At 53.4% G+C, this 20823-nt stretch overlaps 1 protein-coding gene across 1 annotated transcript; it reads left to right on the top strand.

The window, feature by feature from the left end:
• The first annotated feature begins 758 nt into the window (after positions 1 to 758).
• ercc6l (excision repair cross-complementation group 6-like) lies at positions 759 to 10249 on the top strand. The gene is made up of 5 exons (XM_030104948.1): positions 759 to 874; positions 4779 to 4823; positions 5185 to 7320; positions 7399 to 8342; positions 10242 to 10249. Exons 1-5 carry the CDS (start codon positions 834 to 836, stop codon positions 10247 to 10249), a joined length of 3174 nt encoding a protein of 1057 aa, XP_029960808.1. The 5' UTR covers positions 759 to 833.
• The last annotated feature ends 10574 nt before the right edge of the window (positions 10250 to 20823 follow it).

The following is a 20823-nucleotide window of genomic DNA, read 5'->3' as shown; positions in this document are numbered from 1 at the left end:
TTGTTCTGTTCAGCTCCAGAAGTTCTGTCTGGTGTTCTCCTCTCATCAACGGCAGCAGGACCGTCTGCGGATACAGTCATCTAGTAATCTGATTACATGGCGTGACCCAGGACACACGTTTAAATCACTGATTGCACCAAATGGTACAATAATCCCCAATAAACTATTTTCAAACTCTTCTGTAGGAACATTTGTGAACCCGAACATCAGATCTTTTTCTTTTATTTTGAAATCTCTGCAACCCGTCGATGGGTGAAAACTGAAGAGATTGTTTTTGATAATTTTCACTTTATTTGAGGTAAGGCCATCGATGAGTGAAAATGAAACAACATTTTTACAATAATTTTCACTTTATTTAGGAGCTGTGGTTCTGGAACCGACACACAACAAGCCTGAGTTCCACAGTCCCACTCCTCAAGTCAAGACCCAGAGCCTGACCGGGCTCTCCACGGGGCCCCGGGGAGGTCAGGTGACCCAGAGACTGACCGGGCTCTCCACGGGGCCCCGGGGAGGTCAGGTGACCCAGAGGCTGACCGGGCTCTCCACGGGGCCCCGTCTGTGGAACGTCGAGATAAATACTAGAAAAGTATTCAGTAACGAGAGCAGGGATCTGCTGAAGAGCAGCGCCTCATCAAATGAATTACTTTGATCTCACTCCAGCACAGCAGGGGGCGGTAGTACACCCGGAGGCACCGCCATTAGACTAAAGAAGAAGAAGAAGACGCGCCAGACTCCGCCTTCTCATTGGTCGAGAGAATCGGCGGGCAGAGCGTCACAGGTTGAAAACACAAACCCGATCCAGAACCTGCAGGACGTGAGAAACTCTCTCCGCCATGGATGCCGACGTGGATTCAGTTGCCGAGAAGCTTCAGCGGTGAGTTTATATGACGGGCGAAATCCACACGGAGCTGCAGTGCTAACCTCCCGGCCGTAAACAAGTTCGAGGAGCTAGCCTAGCTTCAGTGCTAACCTCCCCGTCCGCTAACATGTGTGAAGAGCTAGCCTAGCTTCAGTGCTAACCTCCCCGTCCGTTAACATGCACGAGGGGGCTAACCTAGCTTCCGTGGTCATTTGTACATATTTGCGGCAAACTGCGTGGACCTCCCGGGCTACCGAGTCCTTCTTCACCATCACGGCCCATTACGTCGCTGAAGACGGGTCCCTGTGCCCCCACGTTCTCCAGACAAGAGTCCTGCACGAGTCTCACACCGGCAAGGGCAAAGGGCAAAGATTGCTGAGCTGCTCCGAAACGTCGCTAAGAGGGGAGCATCTTCTTTTGGAGCAAAAAGCTCCCGGAGCTCCCAGCCCGCAGACTGATCACGGGCGTTCCGGTGTTGTGCCGAGTTCTGCATGCCTGCCGAGATCTGCATCCCCTGGTTTTCTGGGGCCAAATAAGTTCCACGTCCATATAATTCACATGGTTTGGTGAACATGAAACTTATTTGCCCCCCCACCCCCGGAAAAAAAGAAAAAAATAAATAAACAAGACACGCAAATCTCGGCAGAGACGCAGTGTGTCCTGCCGAACAGTGCCTCCCCTCTGCATTCATGTTATGGACATTTTCAGATCAGATGATACAAAACACGTTACAGATGCGGGTCTTTCGATCAAACCACGTGAATTATAGAAACTATCCTGTTTTTACTGTAAATAAATGAGCTTCGGACATATTTTTCGGCATTACATTTTTAATTTCCAATCTGAACTTCAATCAAATGCTTCAACACATCTAACAGACTGTACTGCGAAGAAATCCAAGCTTTCGTGCAGCATCTTCTCGTTATCAAAGTACTTTGCCGTAGGAAAAAGTCTGGCGTCTCATAGTTTCCGTTTTAGCGGAGCGACGCTCCCGACCAGGGGATGCAGATCTCGGCGGGCAGGACGGACAGTTCGTCTGGCATGGCTGAGCAGCAGCCGGCGCTCACAGCTGCACTCCTCCCATCGGAGGCGAGAAAGAGGGAGAAAGTTCCACAGCTTCAGCCAGGCGGACATGTCAGACGCAGAGGAGTCGGTCCAGGCGGTCCAGGTGGTCCAGGCGGTCCAGGCGGTCCAGGCGATGAGGCCTGGACGACTCTCAGCCCGGCTTCACTTCTTGACCCTCGGTTTAAAGCGCTGCCTTTGCTGTCCGACGAGGAGACACGAGCACAGCGGAGCAGCTGCAGGTCAACAGAATCCACACCGAGACCCGACTTCACTGCGCTCGTGGTGTCAAGTCAAAGTTTATTTATATAGCACATTTACGAGCGGCATAGCCGTGCCAAAGTGCTTCACACAAGTGCAGAGAATAGAAGCAATCAAAAAACGGTGAAAAGACAAAACTACACAAACAATTAAAACACATCTCAAACTCGAGCACCAAGGAAAGACCTAGCTGAAGGCCGAGGCAAAGAGGAGGGTCTTCAGCAGTGATGTAAAAATTCCCACAGACTCGGCCGCGCGGATGTGGGGGGGAAGGGAGTTCCACAGCCTCGGGGCAGGAACAGGAAAGGCTCTGCCCCCCCTGGTTTTTAACCTGGTCCTGGGAATGAAGAGGAGGCGTTGGTCAGCCGACCGTAACGCTCTGGAAGAGTTGAGGGGGCGGAGAAGATCGGTCAGGTAGGGAGGGGCGAGGAGATGAAGAGATTTAAAAACTGTTGAAAGAATTTTGAAATCAATGCGGTAGCGGATGGGGAGCCGGTGAAGGGAAGCGAGAACCGGGGTGATGCGAGCGTGTTTTTTGGTGGAGGTGAGGAGTCGGGCGGCGGAGTTCTGGACGAGCTGCAGGCGGTGGAGTTGGGCTTTATCAATACCGGTGTAAAGACTATTGCAATAATCCAGGTGAGAGGTGACAAAGGCGTGCATGGCCTGCTCTAGCCCCGCCTGGGGAAGATAAGTTTTAATTTTGGCCAAAGTCCTCGGGTTGAGAAAACTTCTTCTGATGACTGCGCTGACCTGCTGCTCAAACTTGAAGGAACTGTCGAAGACCACACCCAGATTGGTGTAGTGCTGGAGGGGAGTGTGTGTCAGTGTTACTGCCAGGGTGAGGGAGGAGGGGTGTGTCAGAGGTGTTGTGTGTGTGACTTCACAGATAGTTTGTCTGTCATAGGTGTGTGTGTGGTGTGTGTGTCAGTTGACACTAAATGAAATGGTGTAAATCTCTGAGCTGGAGCGTTCCCATTGCGTGCTGATGTCCCTGTTGTGTTTGTTGTAGGAGGAAGTGGAAGAGCTGGGACAGCAGGATGGGTGTGAGGACAGAGAGGACAGAGACGTCCCCCACCTGCAGAAAGGACGGGGTGCGGTGACTCGGCGGCCCTTCCAGACGGGCGCTGGTTCCACCGCAGTGCGGAGGAGGAGGGTCTGGAAAACCCGGGACTGGTGGAGGACCGTCTCAGGGAGCGTCCTCTTCTTGCTTGTGTGTCCCGGGGACCAGCGTCTCTGCGGAACCCGTCTTCTCTCCTGCCGGGGACATGGTCTCAGCGGAGCAGTCTAACTCCTGGAACCTTGACACTCCAGAGCAGCAGTTTGATGAGAAGCACCAGTGTCCAGTTTCCTGTAAAAAGTTGTTGACCTGTCCGTCCTTCTGTCCGTCCTTCTGTCCGTTCTGATGGACATTCTGATGGACGTCCTGCTGGTTTGTTCTCCAGGGTTTCCTGAAGAGACGGGGACATTTGCGGTGAAGCGTTGATATAAAGGCTCCCTCGGGCTGTTTGGAGGCTCGGGTTGTTTTGAACAGCGTTTCTGTTCCTGCAGCTTTTTTCAGGAGCCGCTGAGCAGAAACGGGTCGATGATTCGCTGTAACGGTGTGCAGACATGTTGTTGATCTCTGCAGATTACTGATTTGAGATGTTATTTTTACATTTCTGAATCCTGAAACTGTTCCACATGCTGTGTGGAGCTTCGCTAGCTTAATGAGCAGCGAGCGCCAGGTGTTCCTGATTGACCTGCTGAACGCGTAAAACCTTCAAGTCCACTTCAAATGAATGACTGAGCAGATCCGCCTGGTTCTGCAAAACTACCACTTTCATATTGTTACGAGAAGTGTGTGGTTCAACTTCTGTTTGTGGATCAGGAAGTGTGTGGAGAGTAAAACTGCAATAACTGATAATATGGAGTCGCAATTTAAATAGAATTGGCTCCAAAGTAGAAAGTAGAAAATCACACGCCTTATGTCGTAATCATGAGATCCAGATCTCGGAATTCCGACATAAGATGTGATCCAGATCAGCACAGTGGCGGGATGATCTGCGGTTCCGACCTTGATTTTTGACTCGGAGAAATATGGTGTTTCTTAGAAACAAGGAAGTGTTACTGTCAGAAAGTCAGTGCAGCACCTCAGTCGCTAGGATCCATCAGATCCATCAGGAGGAGGATCCATCAGATCCATCAGGAGGAGGATCCATCAGATCCATCAGGAGGATCCATCAGATCTATCAGGAGGATCCATCAGATCCATCAGGAGGATTCATCAGATCCATCGGTCCTGTCCTGTTGCGGTGAGGGTTTGTTGCTGTTCAGTCGGTGCTGGTTGTTGTTGTGCGATCACACCGAGTGGGGGCGTGGCGGCTCTCAGGTGTGGGCGTGGCCATTGAGCGAGGACGATCAGCTTGGATCTGATGGATCCTCCTCCTGATGGATCTGATGGATCCTCCTGATCAAAGCTGCACTGACGGACTGTCATCGATACTTCCTCGTGTTTAAGGGGCGGGGCTGGAGGAGGGGCCGTGTGATTGGTCTGCAGCGCTCACCTGGACGGATGTGATTGGCTGCATGACTCTAAGCTCCGCCTCTTTCTCCACAGCTCTCTGACTGTCAGCCAGGAAGACGCCACAGAAACCTACCACAGGTACAACACACACACACACACACACACTGTCACCCAATCGGTCACTCGCTCACTCTCTGACTCACTCAGTCACTCGCTCTCTCACTGTCACTCGCTCTCTCACTCTCTCACTTACTCACTCTGTCACTCAATCACTCGCTCAACACTCTCACTTGCTTTTTCACTCTGTCACTCGCTCATCTCTCACTCACGCTCTCTCTCTGTCACTCACTCTGTCTCTTGCTCATCACTCTCACTCACTCATTCATCATTTTCACTCGCTTTGTCACTGTGTCATTCGCTCATCACTCTCACTGTGTCACTCTCTCTCCCGCTGTCACTCATCACTCTCTCACTCGCTCTCTCTCTGGGGTGTGTTCAGGTTCATCCGGGACGGGAAGCAGGCGGCCCGGCAGGGCGACCTGCTCCGAGCCGTGGACCTCTTCAAACGGGCCTTCAAGATCCAGCAGAGTCCCAAACTGGAGAGCCGGATCCAGAAGATCCAGGATCTGATCTCGGAGACCGAGCAGGACGAGGAGCGGGACGAGTTCGTGGACGTGAACGGCAGCGGCCTGCTGCTGTTCAGAGAGCTGCACGACCGGCTGTACGGCTACCAGCGGGAGGGCGTGGCCTTCCTGTACGGCCTGCACCGGGACCGGCGCGGCGGCGGCGTCCTGGCCGACGACATGGGCCTGGGCAAGACCGTCCAGGTGGTCTCCTTCCTGTCCGGGATGTACGACGGCGAGCTGGTCCGCCACACGCTGCTGGTCATGCCCACGTCGCTGCTCGCCAACTGGACCCGCGAGTTCTCCAAGTGGACCCCCGGCATGCGGGTCAAGGACTTTCATGGCGCCAGCAAGGCGGAGCGGACCCGTAAACTGGAGAAGGTCCAGAGGAGGGGCGGAGTCCTGCTGACCACGTACAACATGCTGATGAACAACTGGCAGCAGCTGGCGTCGTACCGGGGACGCGAGTTCATGTGGGACTACTTGATCCTGGACGAGGCCCACAAGATCAAGAATTCCAGCACCAAGACGACCAAGAGCGCCGCCGCCGTCCCGGCCCGGAACCGCGTCCTCCTCACCGGGACGCCGGTCCAGAACAACCTGCGGGAGATGTGGGCCCTGTTCGACTTCGCCTGCCAGGGGACCCTGCTGGGAACCGCCAAGACCTTCAAGACCCAGTACGAGAACCCCATCACCCGGGCCCGGGAGAAGGACGCCACGCCCGGCGAGCGCGCCCTGGGCGCCCAGATGTCCGAGAACCTCATGGCCATCATCCGGCCCCACTTCCTCCGCCGGACCAAGTCCGAGGTCCAGGAGCAGTCCAAGACCCCGTCCCCCCAGGATCCGGAGGACCCGCCGGTCCCCGGCGGCCGGACCGCGCCCAGACTGACCCGGAAGAAGGACCTGGTGGTTTGGACGTACCTGAGCGAAGTCCAGGAGCGGATCTACCGGCAGTTCCTGTCCCTGGACCACATCAAGGAGCTGCTGCTGGCGTCCCGGTCTCCGCTGGCCGAGCTGTCCATCCTCAAGAAGCTGTGCGACCATCCCAGACTGCTGTCCGCCAAGGCCGCCGCCCAGCTGGGCCTGCAGGGGGGGCGGCAGGACGGCGACCCGGACCGCGACCCCGACGCGCAGAGCATCGCCGGCGTTCCCGACGCCACCCTCATCTCGGAGTCCGGGAAGATGGTGTTCCTGCTGGCCCTCCTGGACCGGCTCCGCGCCGAGGGCCACCGCACGCTGGTGTTCGCCCACTACCGCAAGGTCCTGGACATCCTGGAGCGGGTCCTGCGCCGCCGCGGCTTCGGCGTCCTGCGGCTGGACGGAACCGTGACGCAGCTGGCGGAGCGCGAGCGCCGCATCGGCCTGTTCCAGAGCGGCGGCCGCCACTCCGTCTTCCTGCTCACCACCCAGGTGGGCGGAGTCGGCGTCACGCTGACGGCGGCGGACCGGGTGGTGATCTACGACCCCAGCTGGAACCCGGCCACCGACGCCCAGGCGGTGGACCGCGCCTACCGCATCGGCCAGACCGCCGACGTGCTGATCTACCGCCTGATCACCTGCGGCTCGGTGGAGGAGAAGATCTACCGGCGCCAGGTCTTCAAGGACTCGCTGATCCGGCAGAACACCGGCGACAACAAGAACCCGTTCCGGTACTTCAGCAAGCAGGAGCTGCGGGAGCTGTTCACCCTGGAGGACCCGCGGTCCTCGTCCACCGCGCTGCAGCTGCAGGCGCTGCACGCCGACCCGGACCCGGACCTGGACCGCCACGTCGCCGCGCTGCTCGCCATGGGCGTGTTCGGCGTGTCCCGCCACGACCTGCTGTTCTCCCTGGACCCGGACCGGGACGAGGACGAGGCGCCGGAGGACGGCGAGGAGCGGCTCTACATCCGGGGGCGGGTCCAGACGGCCCGGGAGCTGGTGGGGGCGGAGTCTGAGCGGCGGAAGCTCCTGGAGGACGGCGTGGCGTCCGGCACCGAGGCGGCCTGGCTGCGGCTGCAGGCGGACGTCCACAGGTACGTGTCCCGGTCTCCCAGGACCCGGTCCCAGAGCCGGTTCTGGGCTCTCCCTGACGGTCCGTCTCTCCTCAGCAGCATGGAGAAGCGGTCCAGACGACCCGGATCCGGTCCGTCCGATCCATCGCCGCTCCGGCTCCAGCTGGACTCTGCCGGGTCGGGACAGGAGGACTCCGTGGTGGACCTGACCGAGGACCGCACCGCAGAGAACCGGTCCGCCTCCCCGGATCCGGAACCAGACCCGGAACCGGCCAACGCGTCGCTCCAGGACCCGGAACCGGACCGGCAGGACCCCGCCAGGAGGTCAGCGGGTCCTGAGCCCCGTTCCCCCGGCCGCCCCTCCCCCCCCCTGCTGGACCACCGGCTGTCCGTCCTCCACACGTCTCGCTCCGTCCTGGGAGACGACCGCTCGCCCGCCGCCGCCTTCCGGTCCTACGGGAGCGACTTCAACCTGCAGCTGGACGACACCTGGGACCGGGACGGGGACGGACCCGGGCCAGAGGACAGCAACGTGGACTGGGACGGACCCGGGACCGGGCATCAGGGTCCCAGACTGCAGCTGGAGGACAGCGTCCTGTCCTCAGACCAGGACGGACCGGGACCCGGGCCAGAGGACTGGGACCTGGGCGGCCCGGGCAGCGAGGCGGTCCAGCAGGACCTGCTGTCCCGCCTGCAGCTGGACGGCAGCTTCGACGTCAGCAGGACTCTCTCTGACCAGACCCGCCCGGAACGGTGTGGGCGGAGCTTACACAACGACCACACCCCCAACACCGACGCCTCGGTGGACGGGTCGGTGGTGGCGGTGAGGAAGAGGAGGGCCGCCGTCATTTATGACAGCGAGGAAGACGAGCCTGAAGACCCGTCCCTCCACGGCTCCCCGGACCTCCTCCACACCTCCACCCCCAAGTTCGCCTCAGGACCCGAGTCCAGGGGGCGGAGCCTCGGGCGGCGCCTGTCAGTGGCCGCAGGACGGTGGGAGGAAGAGGAGGAGGAAGAGGAGGAAGTGAAGGTGGAGCAGGAGAAAGAAGAAGAGGAGGAGGAGGAAGATGAGGGAGAGGAGGATGAACAGGAGGAGGAGGAGGAAGATGAGGGAGAGGAGGATGAAGATGAGGGAGAGGAGGAAGAGGAGGATGAACAGGAGGAGGAGGAGGATGAAGAGGAGGAGGAGGAAGATGAGGAAGAGGAGGATGAACAGGAGGAGGAGGAGGATGAAGAGGAGGAGGAGGAAGATGAGGGAGAGGAAGAGGAGGATGAACAGGAGGAGGAGGAGGATGAAGAGGAGGAGGAGGAAGAGGAGGACTGAGCTGTTTCTTGTCGTCTGTTGTCTGTTTGATTTGATGTTTCCTTCAAAATAAAGGTTCCTCACAGTTCCGTGGTTGGACGGTGACGTTCTGCAGGGTCTTTGATGTAATCTAGTTACTCGTTCCTCTCGTCTCTCTGACGCTCTGCGGCTCCCCCTTGTGGTCGTTCTGAGAGAACGTCGTTCTGTTCCGCTCAGACGTTCTGTCCGGTGTTCTCCTCAATCAATCAATCAATCAATCAATCAATGTATTTTTGTACAGCCCAGTATCACAACAACAGTTGCCTCAGAGGCTTCAAGATGTTACATTTGTCGGTAAAAGTAAAAACAGTGAATAAGCATAATGGTAATATGTCAATATTTACAGTAACGAGACAGAACGAAGCAACCACCGCCTTAGACCCTCACATCCGGCAAGAAAAAACTCCAAAAACCCAGTGGGAAAAGAAGAGATCTTGGGGAGAACCACAGTATGGAGGGATCCCTCTCCCAGGGACGGACAGCTTTGGCAACAGCTAGCATGAGACAATAAGAAGTAAAGCCTAGGACTATGTTGAGGACAGTCCAGCACAAGAACCACGGATCTCCTCTCATCAGTGGCAGCAGGACAATCTGTGGATACAGTAATCCAGTACTCTGATTACATGGCTTTCGATACTGTGCCTCGTGACCCAGGACACATTTAAATCACTGATTGCACAAAATTGTAGATTAATGGTGAATAAACTCTTTCAGATTCTACTGAATGAATCTGTGAGCCGAACAGCAGACTGTGTCTTTGATTTTGAAATCTCTGCAACCCGTCGATCATTTTCCCTTTATTTTGGCGGCGAGGCCATCGACCATCAGCTTGGCCTCAGCCCTGACCTGCTGATGGCCTGTTGCAGCACTAATCCTGAGTCTTGGCTCTTCACGGGAGTGGTACAGGAGGAGTGCTGCTCTCTGCACGGCGGCTTCACAGCTTTCAGCTGCTCTACCAGACTTTACTGAAGCCATGAGAGGCGGAACCCTCATGGAAACGCCATGAGGTCCAACATCTGGCGCCTCTGCTCTGCTCGGGGCCCCGGGGCTCAGCGCGGGGGACGGAGGCAGTGGACGAGGCAGGGGACGGATGCAGTGGACGGAGGCTGTGGACGCTGGGTTGGACATCCAAGACGGAGGCGGAGCAGAGACTCATCTGGAGCAGGAACAGCGCCACCACGTCTCAGGAGGAAAGAGGAACTGCAGGCTGAAATCCAATCTGTGATCTGATAATGTGAAGGTTTGAACCATTAAAGACTCTTAATGTGAAGGTTTGAACCATTACAGACTCTTAATGTGAAGGTTTGAACCGTTAAAGACTCTTAATGTGAAGGTTTGAACCGTTAAAGACTCTTAATGTGAAGGTTTGAACCATTACAGACTCTTAATGTGAAGGTTTGAACCATTAAAGACTCTTAATGTGAAGGTGTGTTTTAATACTTTATTATTCTGATTTTCAAATGAATATCATTGAACATGAACACTTCAGAGAGTCGGGTTCCCTCAGAGGAAACACAGCAGTCCGCTGTCTTCCTCCTTCAGGCTGTGGAACCGGATCACATTCCGGAGAACAGCTTCTAGAACCTTCTGTTGCCTCCAGTCCTGTGAGGGAGCCGCTCAGCGCCCAGCGGTCCTCCAATGAGGAGCTGATGGAGGCGGGGTCAGGCTGACGGAGGCGGGGTCAGACTGATGGAGGCGGGGTCAGGCTGACGGAGGCGGGGTCAGGCTGATGGAGGCGGGGTCAGACTGATGAGCCGGCAGGGGGCGGGGCTCTAGCGGCGGCGGTACAGGACGTCCCAGCTGTCCCTCCACCTCAGCGCTCGCAGCTGATTGGCCGACAGCTCGGGGCGGCCGTACGTCAGGGGACTGAAGGTCTGATAGGACCAGACGACAGCGAGCAGGACGGAGGCCACGCCCACTGCCAGAGCGCCACGCTGTGTTCCACTGCTGCGCACACAAACACTCACACACACACACACGGTCACGTCCCGCTCACACACTCCTGGTGTCGGAGATCACTGGAGGTCACTGGAGGTCACTGGAGGCCACTGGAGGTCACTGGAGGTCACTGGAGGCCACTGGAGGTCACTGGAGGTCACTGGAGGCCACTGGAGGTCACTGGAGGTCACTGGAGGTCACTGGAGGCCACTGGAGGTCACCTTGAGCACGGCGGACGTGTTGACGTGGACCAATCGCACTTCAGACAGGATGGTCCTCCACACGTTTGACTCCGCCTCCCGGTTGGAGACTTCCTGAAAGACAAGGTGCGTTCACGATGGCAAAGCCAGAGGTAGACAGAGCTAGACGAAGCAGACGGCGCAGCCGTGGGGCGGAGTTATAAGTCTGCCTCCAAGTCGGACAACGCTATGTTCTCCATGTTCGTGTTTCTCATGACTCGAACCGTGGGGGGTGTTTACAGGCCCGGTGTCCGGGGTGTCAATTAGGGGGGCAATGCCTGTGCCTCCTTGCCCCCCCTGGCTGTCAGAGGGGTAATTTTGTTTTTCTTATTAAAAACAAAAGAATTCATAATTTCTTTTGTGTGTCACATTGTGTTAATTCATATTCAGTTAACTGAAATAAATAAAATTTAAAAAACAAAATAATTTTAAGTTACGTTTTGGCTTCTGTCATGTGAAGCGTGTTGCTGCTGCAAGTGCGACAAGGCATCAAGGGGGGCAGACTGCCTCGCCCCCTCAGTCCAAAAAATTAATAAATAAAGTTTTCAGTCTATTTTGTGCTTAAAAAACAACAGCAAACTCCACTGGCTTGATCAAATCAATATGAAGTGTTGTGCTATTCAAAATTCCAGAAAAAAAAAGAGGAGACTCCAGCTCTACTAAAGGTGAGGGCTGGTTATTTTATCATTTCTTTTATTACTATTTGTGCTTTTTAGCAGTGTGATTAATGATCATACGTTGTTGGACACAGTAGAACAGGCCTCTGATCTGTGGATTCTGTTTTTGTGTTGCTCCGTTACTTTTTCGCCAGCTTTGCGCCCCCCCCCCCCCCCCCCCCCCCCCCCCCACCCCCATTTGTAGCCGCCGCCGCCCCCCTCCCCCCTCTACACTGGGCTGGAGCCGGGACTGGGTGTTTATTTATGCAAATAAAGCGCGTTGTCATCAAACTGATGACGAGTGGGCTCGGGTCCAATCCCCTGCCTGGATGAACCAGAGCGGTGGGCCAGGTAGCCGCGGTGAGTTGCTCTCCAGCAGCTCACAGCGGCTCCTCTGTGACCGATCTCGTTTGGGTCTCGCGAGTTTTCGACGCCCTACGTAGGTCCTACGTATCAGTGACGCCGGGCCACATCTGGGCGGGGCGGCTCAGAAGCCTTGAAGGTCTGCCTCTGGCTTTCTCATGTCGAACGCACCTACAGATAACAAAGGGCGGGCTCTGGTCAGCGCCGGTCACAGGTCAGGGGTCAGGGGTCAGGGGTCACACTCACCACCCTCCACAGGTTCTGCGACGGCATGGAAACGTTGAAGTCGATGTATCCGGATACTTCCTGGGCGTGAGGGCTCATGGGAGCCGCCACGTCGTGGCTGCAACGCAAAGCGACCAATCAGAGGCCTCGCTGAGCAAAGCACGTTGTGCAGTCGACTGTCTGGACGTCTGGCACCAGGCGGAATGTTTTTTGTGAACTGAACATCCATTTTTCATTAGTCTGTAAATACAAGCTGAAGTAACATCAGCTCTCTGTGAGGACAGGAAACGTGTGGAGGAGTCGCCAGGTGTGTTCGCCGGCCGGCAGTCGCCGCCACGGAAGACTCTCCTGTGTGCCGTACTGGCGGCGTGATGTTGATCCTTCTAGCTTGTCCATGAACATCCCCACAGTCGTGTCGCTGATGCTTTTCTTCGACTCGACGCAGAGAAAACCACGGACGAGCACGGAGTTAAGACCGAAGTCACAGAGCCATCATCAAAGGCCCGACAGCAGACCGACGATGATCATAAATATCTCGGGACTGTTCTGGATAAGAAGCTAAATTTTACGTGTCATCCAGAGAATCTTCACCCAAAGGCCAACAGCGACGGTCCTGTCTCAGACCAACTGCAGATCAGTGAGTCTCCGATGGTTTTATTCTACAGATTCCAAGTGGACTCTGTGCCGATGTTTCCTCTACTCTTCAGGTTGACCAACCGGCAGCAGGAGTTGAACGGAGCACGCCGACAGGCCGATGCCATCTCTTCCAGCCGCTCCCATCCTTCATGCTGAGCTCCAGCTCCTGCAGCCTCGTGGCTCAGACTTCCTCATATGAAGGCAGCAGGTACCAACAGTCCTGCCGCCCTGAAGGCTGGGTTCAGGACGGGGTGGGAGGAGCCATTATGTGGCTTCTCACAGGAGGCCCAACTTCCACGATGCGCTGACGGCGTCTTAAAAACCTTCATTTTTGCGCCGACAAAACTCTTGTAGTTTATTTGACCTTTCTGCTGAGACGGTGCTGCTGGTCCCGCTGGTCCCTCTGGGACTTGTAAATGTTGTAGCATGTATGTTTCTGTATGTCTGTTCATCTGAGCGGAGTTTTCAGAGTTACAGTCAGAATCAGAAACAGGTTAATTGCCAGGTGTAGTCAGCGGTGGACCGAGGCCTTGCTCATGGGAGCGGTGGCAGAGGGGAAGATAGCTGGCGCTCACCTTGTCAGTTGTTTTTCTGAGTCCATTGGTTCATTCTGTTGACTGTCAGTCGATGAACAGACACTGAACTGGCCCCGACGCCATGCTGCAGGTCCTGTCTGGACATGCTGGATGAAGCCAACCCTCACTGCTCGTCCAGAAACGTCCTGGACGCGACCCCAGGGCGACCCCAGGGCGACCCGGTTGTCTTGCTGCGTGTCGCTGTGGTTCTTGGCTGTTCTGCATCATGTTGGTCCTTGAGGACTCGTTCTGTCCTTCAGTGTTTGCTTTGTTCCTGTCTGTGGCTCAGTCCAGGTCTTCAGGGTCTTTGTTGTTTTGTCTCTGTTGGTATTATTTGTAGTTTGCTTTATGTTCCTTATACTGTTGTGTGTCTTTTACTGGATGTCCACGACTTTTTCACCTCTTTTAGTCTTTTACTTTTGTGTGTGTGTGTGTGTGTGTGTGTGTGTGTTGATCACTTTGTGTCTCATTCTGATCCCAATACTTTTCCTGTGGGTATCGGTCGATACCGAGTCCCGATCCGATACCAGTACTTTCTAAAATAACAGCAGGCCTCGCCTGCAGGACTGTCACATGACCATCACGGGGGTGAGGCCCGGCTCAGGTTAAACCCTCCAACATGAATCAATACAGCAGATTCAAGCCGTTTCTTTTTAAAGAGAACAGGATAAAAAACAGCAGTGCAAATACAGCTGAACTAAATCAATCTGGGAATAATTACTTTCAATAACTTAAAGCGCAGCCACTAGATTTCTAAACTGAAATGCAGACACAACATTGTAAAATGAAGTCATTTAGATAAAACAGTATCAATAACAGCAGTGCAACAGTAACTTCATAAACAAGTCCAGAAATATTTTTTTAATTCGGGAGCAAACATAACAGAGTAGAATGAACAGGGCGTTTAAATACAACAGCAAGAAGAAAGTTCAGCAGCAACTTCAAAGATGACTTTCCAGAATGTTCTCGTCCAAAAGCAGCCTATGAAGTTCAGTCCAAAGAGCAGAAGCTGCTCTCTGAACAAAAACAGGCTTCTGTAACGGCGCCGAGCGTCTGTCACCTGATCCCTTCTTCTTCTTCCCCACGACCGCCAGGCCCCGGCCCCGCGGCCTTGTGGGGGCGCTGGGCTCTGGTTTGGGTCGTCTGCCCTCATGTCCTCCTGCCCGTCTCGTTACCGCCCTGATGCGCCACACCTGCGTTTCCCCTGCCGGAGCCCGGCTGTTCTCTCTGGTCCTGGTCGGTCGTTGTGGGTTCTCCGTGTGTTCCCGTCCCTGCCGGCGCCTCGGCTCGGCTCGCGTTCCTGTTGCCCCGCGTTCTGGAAGTAGAGGACATGTGGACTCTGCCTGGCTGCGGGTCCTTCCGTCCTCGCACCGTGACAGAACCAACCCCCCTCTCTGGACCAGCGGGCCGCGCTCCACCCGCCCCGGATCGCCTGCCTCTGGCCGCCGCCGCCGCCGCCCTCAGATGGAGTGCCGGCGAAAGAAGCTCCACCCCCCGGGCTGTGCGCCTCAGACCCCCGCCGGTGAAAGAAGCTGGCCCCCGGATCGTCTGGAGACCGTTTTTCCATCCGGTCCCATCCTGCGGGAACGTCCGCGATCAGTCTGCGGGCTGGAAGCTCCGGTACCTTCAGAGGAGGCTCCGCTCGTGAGCCACGCCGCGGAGCAGCTCGGTGCGAGACTCGTGCAGGACTCCTGTCTGGAGGACGTGGGGCGTGAGGACCGGTCTTCAGCGACGCAACGGGCCCAGATGGTGAAGAAGGACTCGGTAGCCCGGCAAGGCGAGGCGCCGGGTTCTGGGAGACCAGGACACGTCCCTGCTGACGTCTTCTTGGTGCCGGTGTTCTTGATCTTGTGGGCCTCGTTCAGGATCAAGTAGTCCCACATGAACTCGCGTCCCCGGTACGACGCCAGCTGCTGCCAGGTGTTCACCAGCATGCTGTAGGTCAGCAGGACTCCGCCCCTCCTCTGGACCTTCTCCAGTTTACGGGTCCGCTCCGCCTTGCTGGCGCCATGAAAGTCCTTGACCCGCATGCCGGGGGTCCACTTGGAGAACTCGCGGGTCCAGTTGGCGAGCAGCGACGTGGGCATGACCAGCAGCGTGTGGCGGACCAGCTCGCCGTCGTACATCCCGGACAGGAAGGAGACCACCTGGACGGTCTTGCCCAGGCCCGTGTCGTCGGCCAGGACGCCGCCGCCGCGCCGGTCCCGGTGCAGGCCGTACAGGAAGGCCACGCCCTCCCGCTGGTAGCCGTACAGCCGGTCGTGCAGCTCTCTGAACAGCAGCAGGCCGCTGCCGTCCACGAACTCGTCCCGCTCCTCGTCCTGCTCGGTCTCCGAGATCAGATCCTGGATCTTCTGGATCCGGCTCTCCAGTTTGGGACTCTGCTGGATCTTGAAGAGGTCCACGGCTCGGAGCAGGTCGCCCTGCCGGGCAGGGCTGGACGATTATGGCAAAAATAATAACCACGATTATGTTGATAGATACTGAAATCACGATTAATAACCACGATTATTCATAATTCCAAAGTTGAGTATTTATTAAACTACAACTTGAAAGAACAATCGAAAATAACTTATAAAAAATTAATATCTTAATATCAATAAAACAAATAAAAATACCCAATCTGCATGCATTTCTATAAAACTTGCAAAAATAGCAATATGCAAAATACACTAATAACTCAGTCAGAAACACAACCTGAAAATATTCTTTGAACTCTCTCAAAAACTATTTTAAAGAACAAAAGAGGGGTTTTCTGCAGAGTTAAACACTCCCTGCAGTTCACTTCCTTCAGGTTTTTGGCGAGGAAGACGAGTCTGTTCACTGGTCTGGCTTCAGCGACTAACGAAGGCGGATCAACTAACATCGTTGGGTAAAGTTGGCAAGATATTCACAGATTCGGACTTCCGGCATCAATAACTCAAGAGATAGAACTCACCAAAACATAAACGACACCTCATTAAAATCGTGGTCAGCAGGACTCCGCCCCTCCTCTGGACCTTCTCCAGTTTACGGGTCCGCTCCGCCTTGCTGGCGCCATGAAAGTCCTTGACCCGCATGCCGGGGGTCCACTTGGTGCCGGTGTTCTTGATCTTGTGGGCCTCGTCTCGGTGACGGTGAGAAAAACAATGTGTGGCGTGACTGAGACAAAAGACCGGGTGCTGCAGCCCCCCAGCACCGCTACTTCCTGCGGGAATGGAACCAGGAGCTGCTCAGGAGTGAGACTGCTCCGCTGAGACCATGTCCCCGGCAGGAGAGAAGACGGGTTCCGCAGAGACGCTGGTCCCCGGGACACACAAGCAAGAAGAGGACGCTCCCTGAGACGGTCCTCCACCAGTCCAGGGTTTTCCAGACCCTCCTCCTCCGCACTGCGGTGGAACCAGCGCCCGTCTGGAAGGGCCGCCGAGTCACCGCACCCCGTCCTTTCTGCAGGTGGGGGACGTCTCTGTCCTCTCTGTCCTCACACCCGTCCTGCTGTCCCAGCTCTTCCACTTCCTCCTACAACAAACACAACAGGGACATCAGCACGCAATGGGAACGCTCCAGCTCAGAGATTTACACCATTTCATTTAGTGTCAACTGACACACACACACACACACACCACACACACACCACACACCACACACACACCACACACCACACTAGCAGGAGGAGGTCAGGAGACACGTGGGCGTGGCTAAAGCTATGCGGCCAGATGCCCGACATGTCTCTCCAGCAGGGCTGATGATCGGCGCTGCTGTGCCGTCCTCGGGGCCGGTCCGTTGCGCTGGTCAGACCTCGTGTGGACCTCCGCCCGGGACGTTGGTTCGAGCCCAGCCTGGACCGTCAGCCAGCGGCTCCTCCTCCTCCTCCTGCTCCCTCTGCGGACGGTCCGGTCGCACCAGCAGCGACCCCCTGCAGGCACGCGCAACACGGCCAGGAAAGAGCCCGCGGCTGTCGACCCCCCCAGGCGAGGCTGCGCCGCCCCGGTAGCGCCCCCCCTCTCAACAGCGGCTACTCGCAGGCAAGGCAGGGATCGGACCCTGCGGCTGTTGGAGCTGGGTGGTGTTGTGGGCCCTCTCTGGGTCGTCCCGCTCCCGTCTGCAGCCTGGACGGGCCTCGCCTCCTCCTCGCCTCCTCCTCGCCTCCTCCTCCTCCTCCTCCTCCTCCTCGCCTCCTCCTCGCCTCCTCCTCGCCTCCTCCTCGCCTCCTCCTCCTCCTCCTCGCCTCCTCCTCGCCTCCTCCTCGCCTCCTCCGCGGCGCTCTGCTGCTCCACACCTGCTCTCATTAAATCCTGGCTCGCTCTCACACTGCAGCCCTGATGAGTGAGACCAGCTTCAGCTGGACTCGTGTTCACCTCTGAAGGCTGCAGGTCGTGGGGATGGCCTCACTCTATTAAAATGTCCACGGCAACCAATACAATCACAGCAAAAGCATGCAAACAAAACAAATGTGAAAACACAGTAAAAGAGGTTCATGAGCCCACATCTAGTCGGCTTTGTATTTTTCTATTTTTCTTTCCGTGTTGTTTTTGCTGCTGCAACCCTGCAGTTTCCCCATGAGGGACAAAGAAAGGACTTTAATTCAGTTCAATATGTCAGTGAGCACTTCTGTCATGTCCTGTAAATAAACTTTTCTATTTTTTGTTGCTTTACTGTGTTTCATGCTTTCATTTTTTCCATTTCTTGTCTTCCTTTGGCTGTTTCACTCTGTTTTAATTATTCTAGAAAGTGTCCATTGTATTCGATGAACCTCTTCTGATTAAATTGACTTCATTTTTTATTACACTACTGACTTTATTTTTTACATTTTACTCTGGAAAACCTCTGTGTATGTTTGAAGTTTGAAGTTTTATTAATGGAACGCCCCTTGAGATGTCGCATCTCGTTTTCGAGGGGGTCCATAAACACATACATATCTAACACAATTTACAATAACATACATAAATGCACACATATACACATAAACAGACATACACACACACACACACACACACAGGACAGACATGCTCCTTTGTTCCCTCACCCCCCAGTCCTCCATGAATTCAGAAACAGGTGATACATCATTGACGGAAGTTCAAAGGGGAAAAAAAAAAAAAAAAAACCAGACACAAAAAAAACAAAACTAAAAACATAAACAGGAAGCTTTAAGGTGTGAAAATAATAAGGATTGGAATAGAGCCAAAGATGTTACATCGCGAATGGATAAAGGTAACTATTCCAGTCAGATGGAGCCCTGCACTGGAAGGCTCTGCGACCGAGCTCTCTGTTTGGACGTGGAGCAGTGAAAGTAAGACTATGAGTGCTTCTTAGAGAAGATACAGAAGCAACTGGAACCAAAAATCGTTTAAGATACAGAGGACAGTAAGAATAAATACATTTGAAAATGAATAGTATCCAGTGATATTGTCGCCTTTCATATGGTTGCAACCAGTTCAGCTTCTCAAACAAAATACAGCGATGAGTTCTAAAAGGACATCTGAGTATGAATCGACAGAGAATTGAAGAGAACATTTAAAGGTTTGAGATATAAGTCATGAGTGTTTTGATAAATTGTGTCAGCATAATCAACAACAGGGAGGACAAGTTGAGTTATTTGCTTCCTGACTTCTTGTGTAAAACAGTTTGCAGACCGAAAAAGAGGAGTTAAAGTAGCACATGTTCGTCTGATGATGTAATCTACGAGAGGTTTGAAGCAGAGTTCAGGATCAAACCAAAGTCCAAGATATTTAGCAGAGTCAACGTTTTGGACAGTTGAACCATTACTAAATGCAGTAAGTAGGTTAGGAGATGTAAGTAAGTTAAAGTGAGAACCAAAAAGCATGCAGCACGATTTCTTCAAATTCAGCTTTAGTTTATTATTTTGAAGCCAGTTTTGAATCAGATTAAAATCTGCTTGCAGCTGAATCTGTAGTTGTGTGAGATCGGAATTAGCATCATCAAGCACTGTATCGTCAGCATACAAATTTATTGAGCAGTTCTGTATAATTTGCGGGAGATCATTTATGAAGATAGAAAAAAGTAGAGGACCAAGGGTGGAACCTTGAGGTACCCCATTTTCAACTGTGCATTTCTCAGATTGAACACCATCAAAACGAACGTACTGTTTCCTATTGTGAAGATAAGAGTTGAACCATAAAACTGCCTCTTTATTCAGGCCTGCTGCATAAAGTTTGTCAAGAAGCAAGTAATGGTCAACTGAATCAAAAGCTTTGGACAGATCTAAAAACATGGATCCCACAAGTTGATCCTGGTCAATGGAGGAGAATATGTCCTTGGAAAATTTTAGCAAAGCTGTAGTTGTTGAGTATCCAGCTCTAAAGCCGGACTGTACTGGTGATAAAACATGATATGCATTAAGGTACTGATATAGTTGATTGAATATAATTTTCTCAAAAACCTTGGCAACAGCACATATAATAGAAACTGGACGATAATTGTTTAAGTCGGTCGGATCGCCTCCTTTGCAGACAGGAGTAACTCTCGCGGTCTTCCATATTGAAGGAAATGAGCAGGTGTTTATGGACAGATTAAACAGATCAGCTAGTGGAAACATTAAAACATGTGCAGCCATTTTCAGAAACTTTGCATCAAGACCGTCAGGGCCCGCACTACTATTAGTTTTTAATCCACATAGTGCATTAAAAACATCTGAAGGGTTATATTTCGAAAAGAAAAGGAGGGTCCAGTACGTGGTTCGGTGGTAAAGCCCCTGAGAGAACAGGAGGATTATTGGAGACACTGCTAATGTTAGAGAAGTGCTGATTAAAAGCTTGTGAAATGATAACAGGATCAAACGTGGGTTCATTATTCACAATGAGCTGCTGAGTTTTACTTTTAGACTTGTGAAGAAGTTGATCCAACTGGCGCCAAAATTGTTTTGGGTTGTTTACATTTTGAGAGAAGCTGTCTTTATAAAAGTTTGATTTTGCATTCCTTGTTTGTGTTTTACTCTGATTTCTAAGTAATTTGTAATATTCCCAATCAGAAGGATCATTTGAGGATCGAAACTTAGCCCGAGCTTGATCTCTTTTTCTGAAGAGATCAAGCAATGTGGAGTCAATCCAGGGCAGATGTCTGCCTTTCACACGGTGAGTTTTTAGAGGAGCATGTTTATTCATTATTGTGGATACTTCAGAAAAAAAATAGTTCCATGCATCTTCCACATATGGTATAAGTTGAAATTTATCCCAATCAATATTTATTAGATCATTAACAAATTGCTCATTGTTAATATTTTTGATTTGTCTAAATGTTATATATTTAGGAGCAGCTTTTGGCAATTTTATTTTCCAGACACAGTGAACTAATGAATGATCACTCATGCAATCAGACATAACACCAGAAACAGAGATTCTATCAGGGTGGGTTACCAGTATCCAATCCAAAAGTGTAGAAGGAATATGACCAACTCTGGTAGGCTCTTTGATTAGTTGTGTAAGGCCAGCACTATTTACTAAGTTTCTTTCATTTGACGATGAGCGATGCAGCCAGTTACTGTTAAAATCTCCCAAAATTATAATTTCATTTTGCTTTTTGACAGAACCCAGAGTTGCAAGAATAGATTTCAT

Source organism: Salarias fasciatus, chromosome 12, assembly GCF_902148845.1.
Source record: "Salarias fasciatus chromosome 12, fSalaFa1.1, whole genome shotgun sequence".
Classification (NCBI taxonomy): domain Eukaryota; kingdom Metazoa; phylum Chordata; class Actinopteri; order Blenniiformes; family Blenniidae; genus Salarias; species Salarias fasciatus.
The sequence above is the reverse complement of the archived record's forward strand: the minus strand, read 5'-3'. Positions and strand labels throughout refer to the sequence as shown.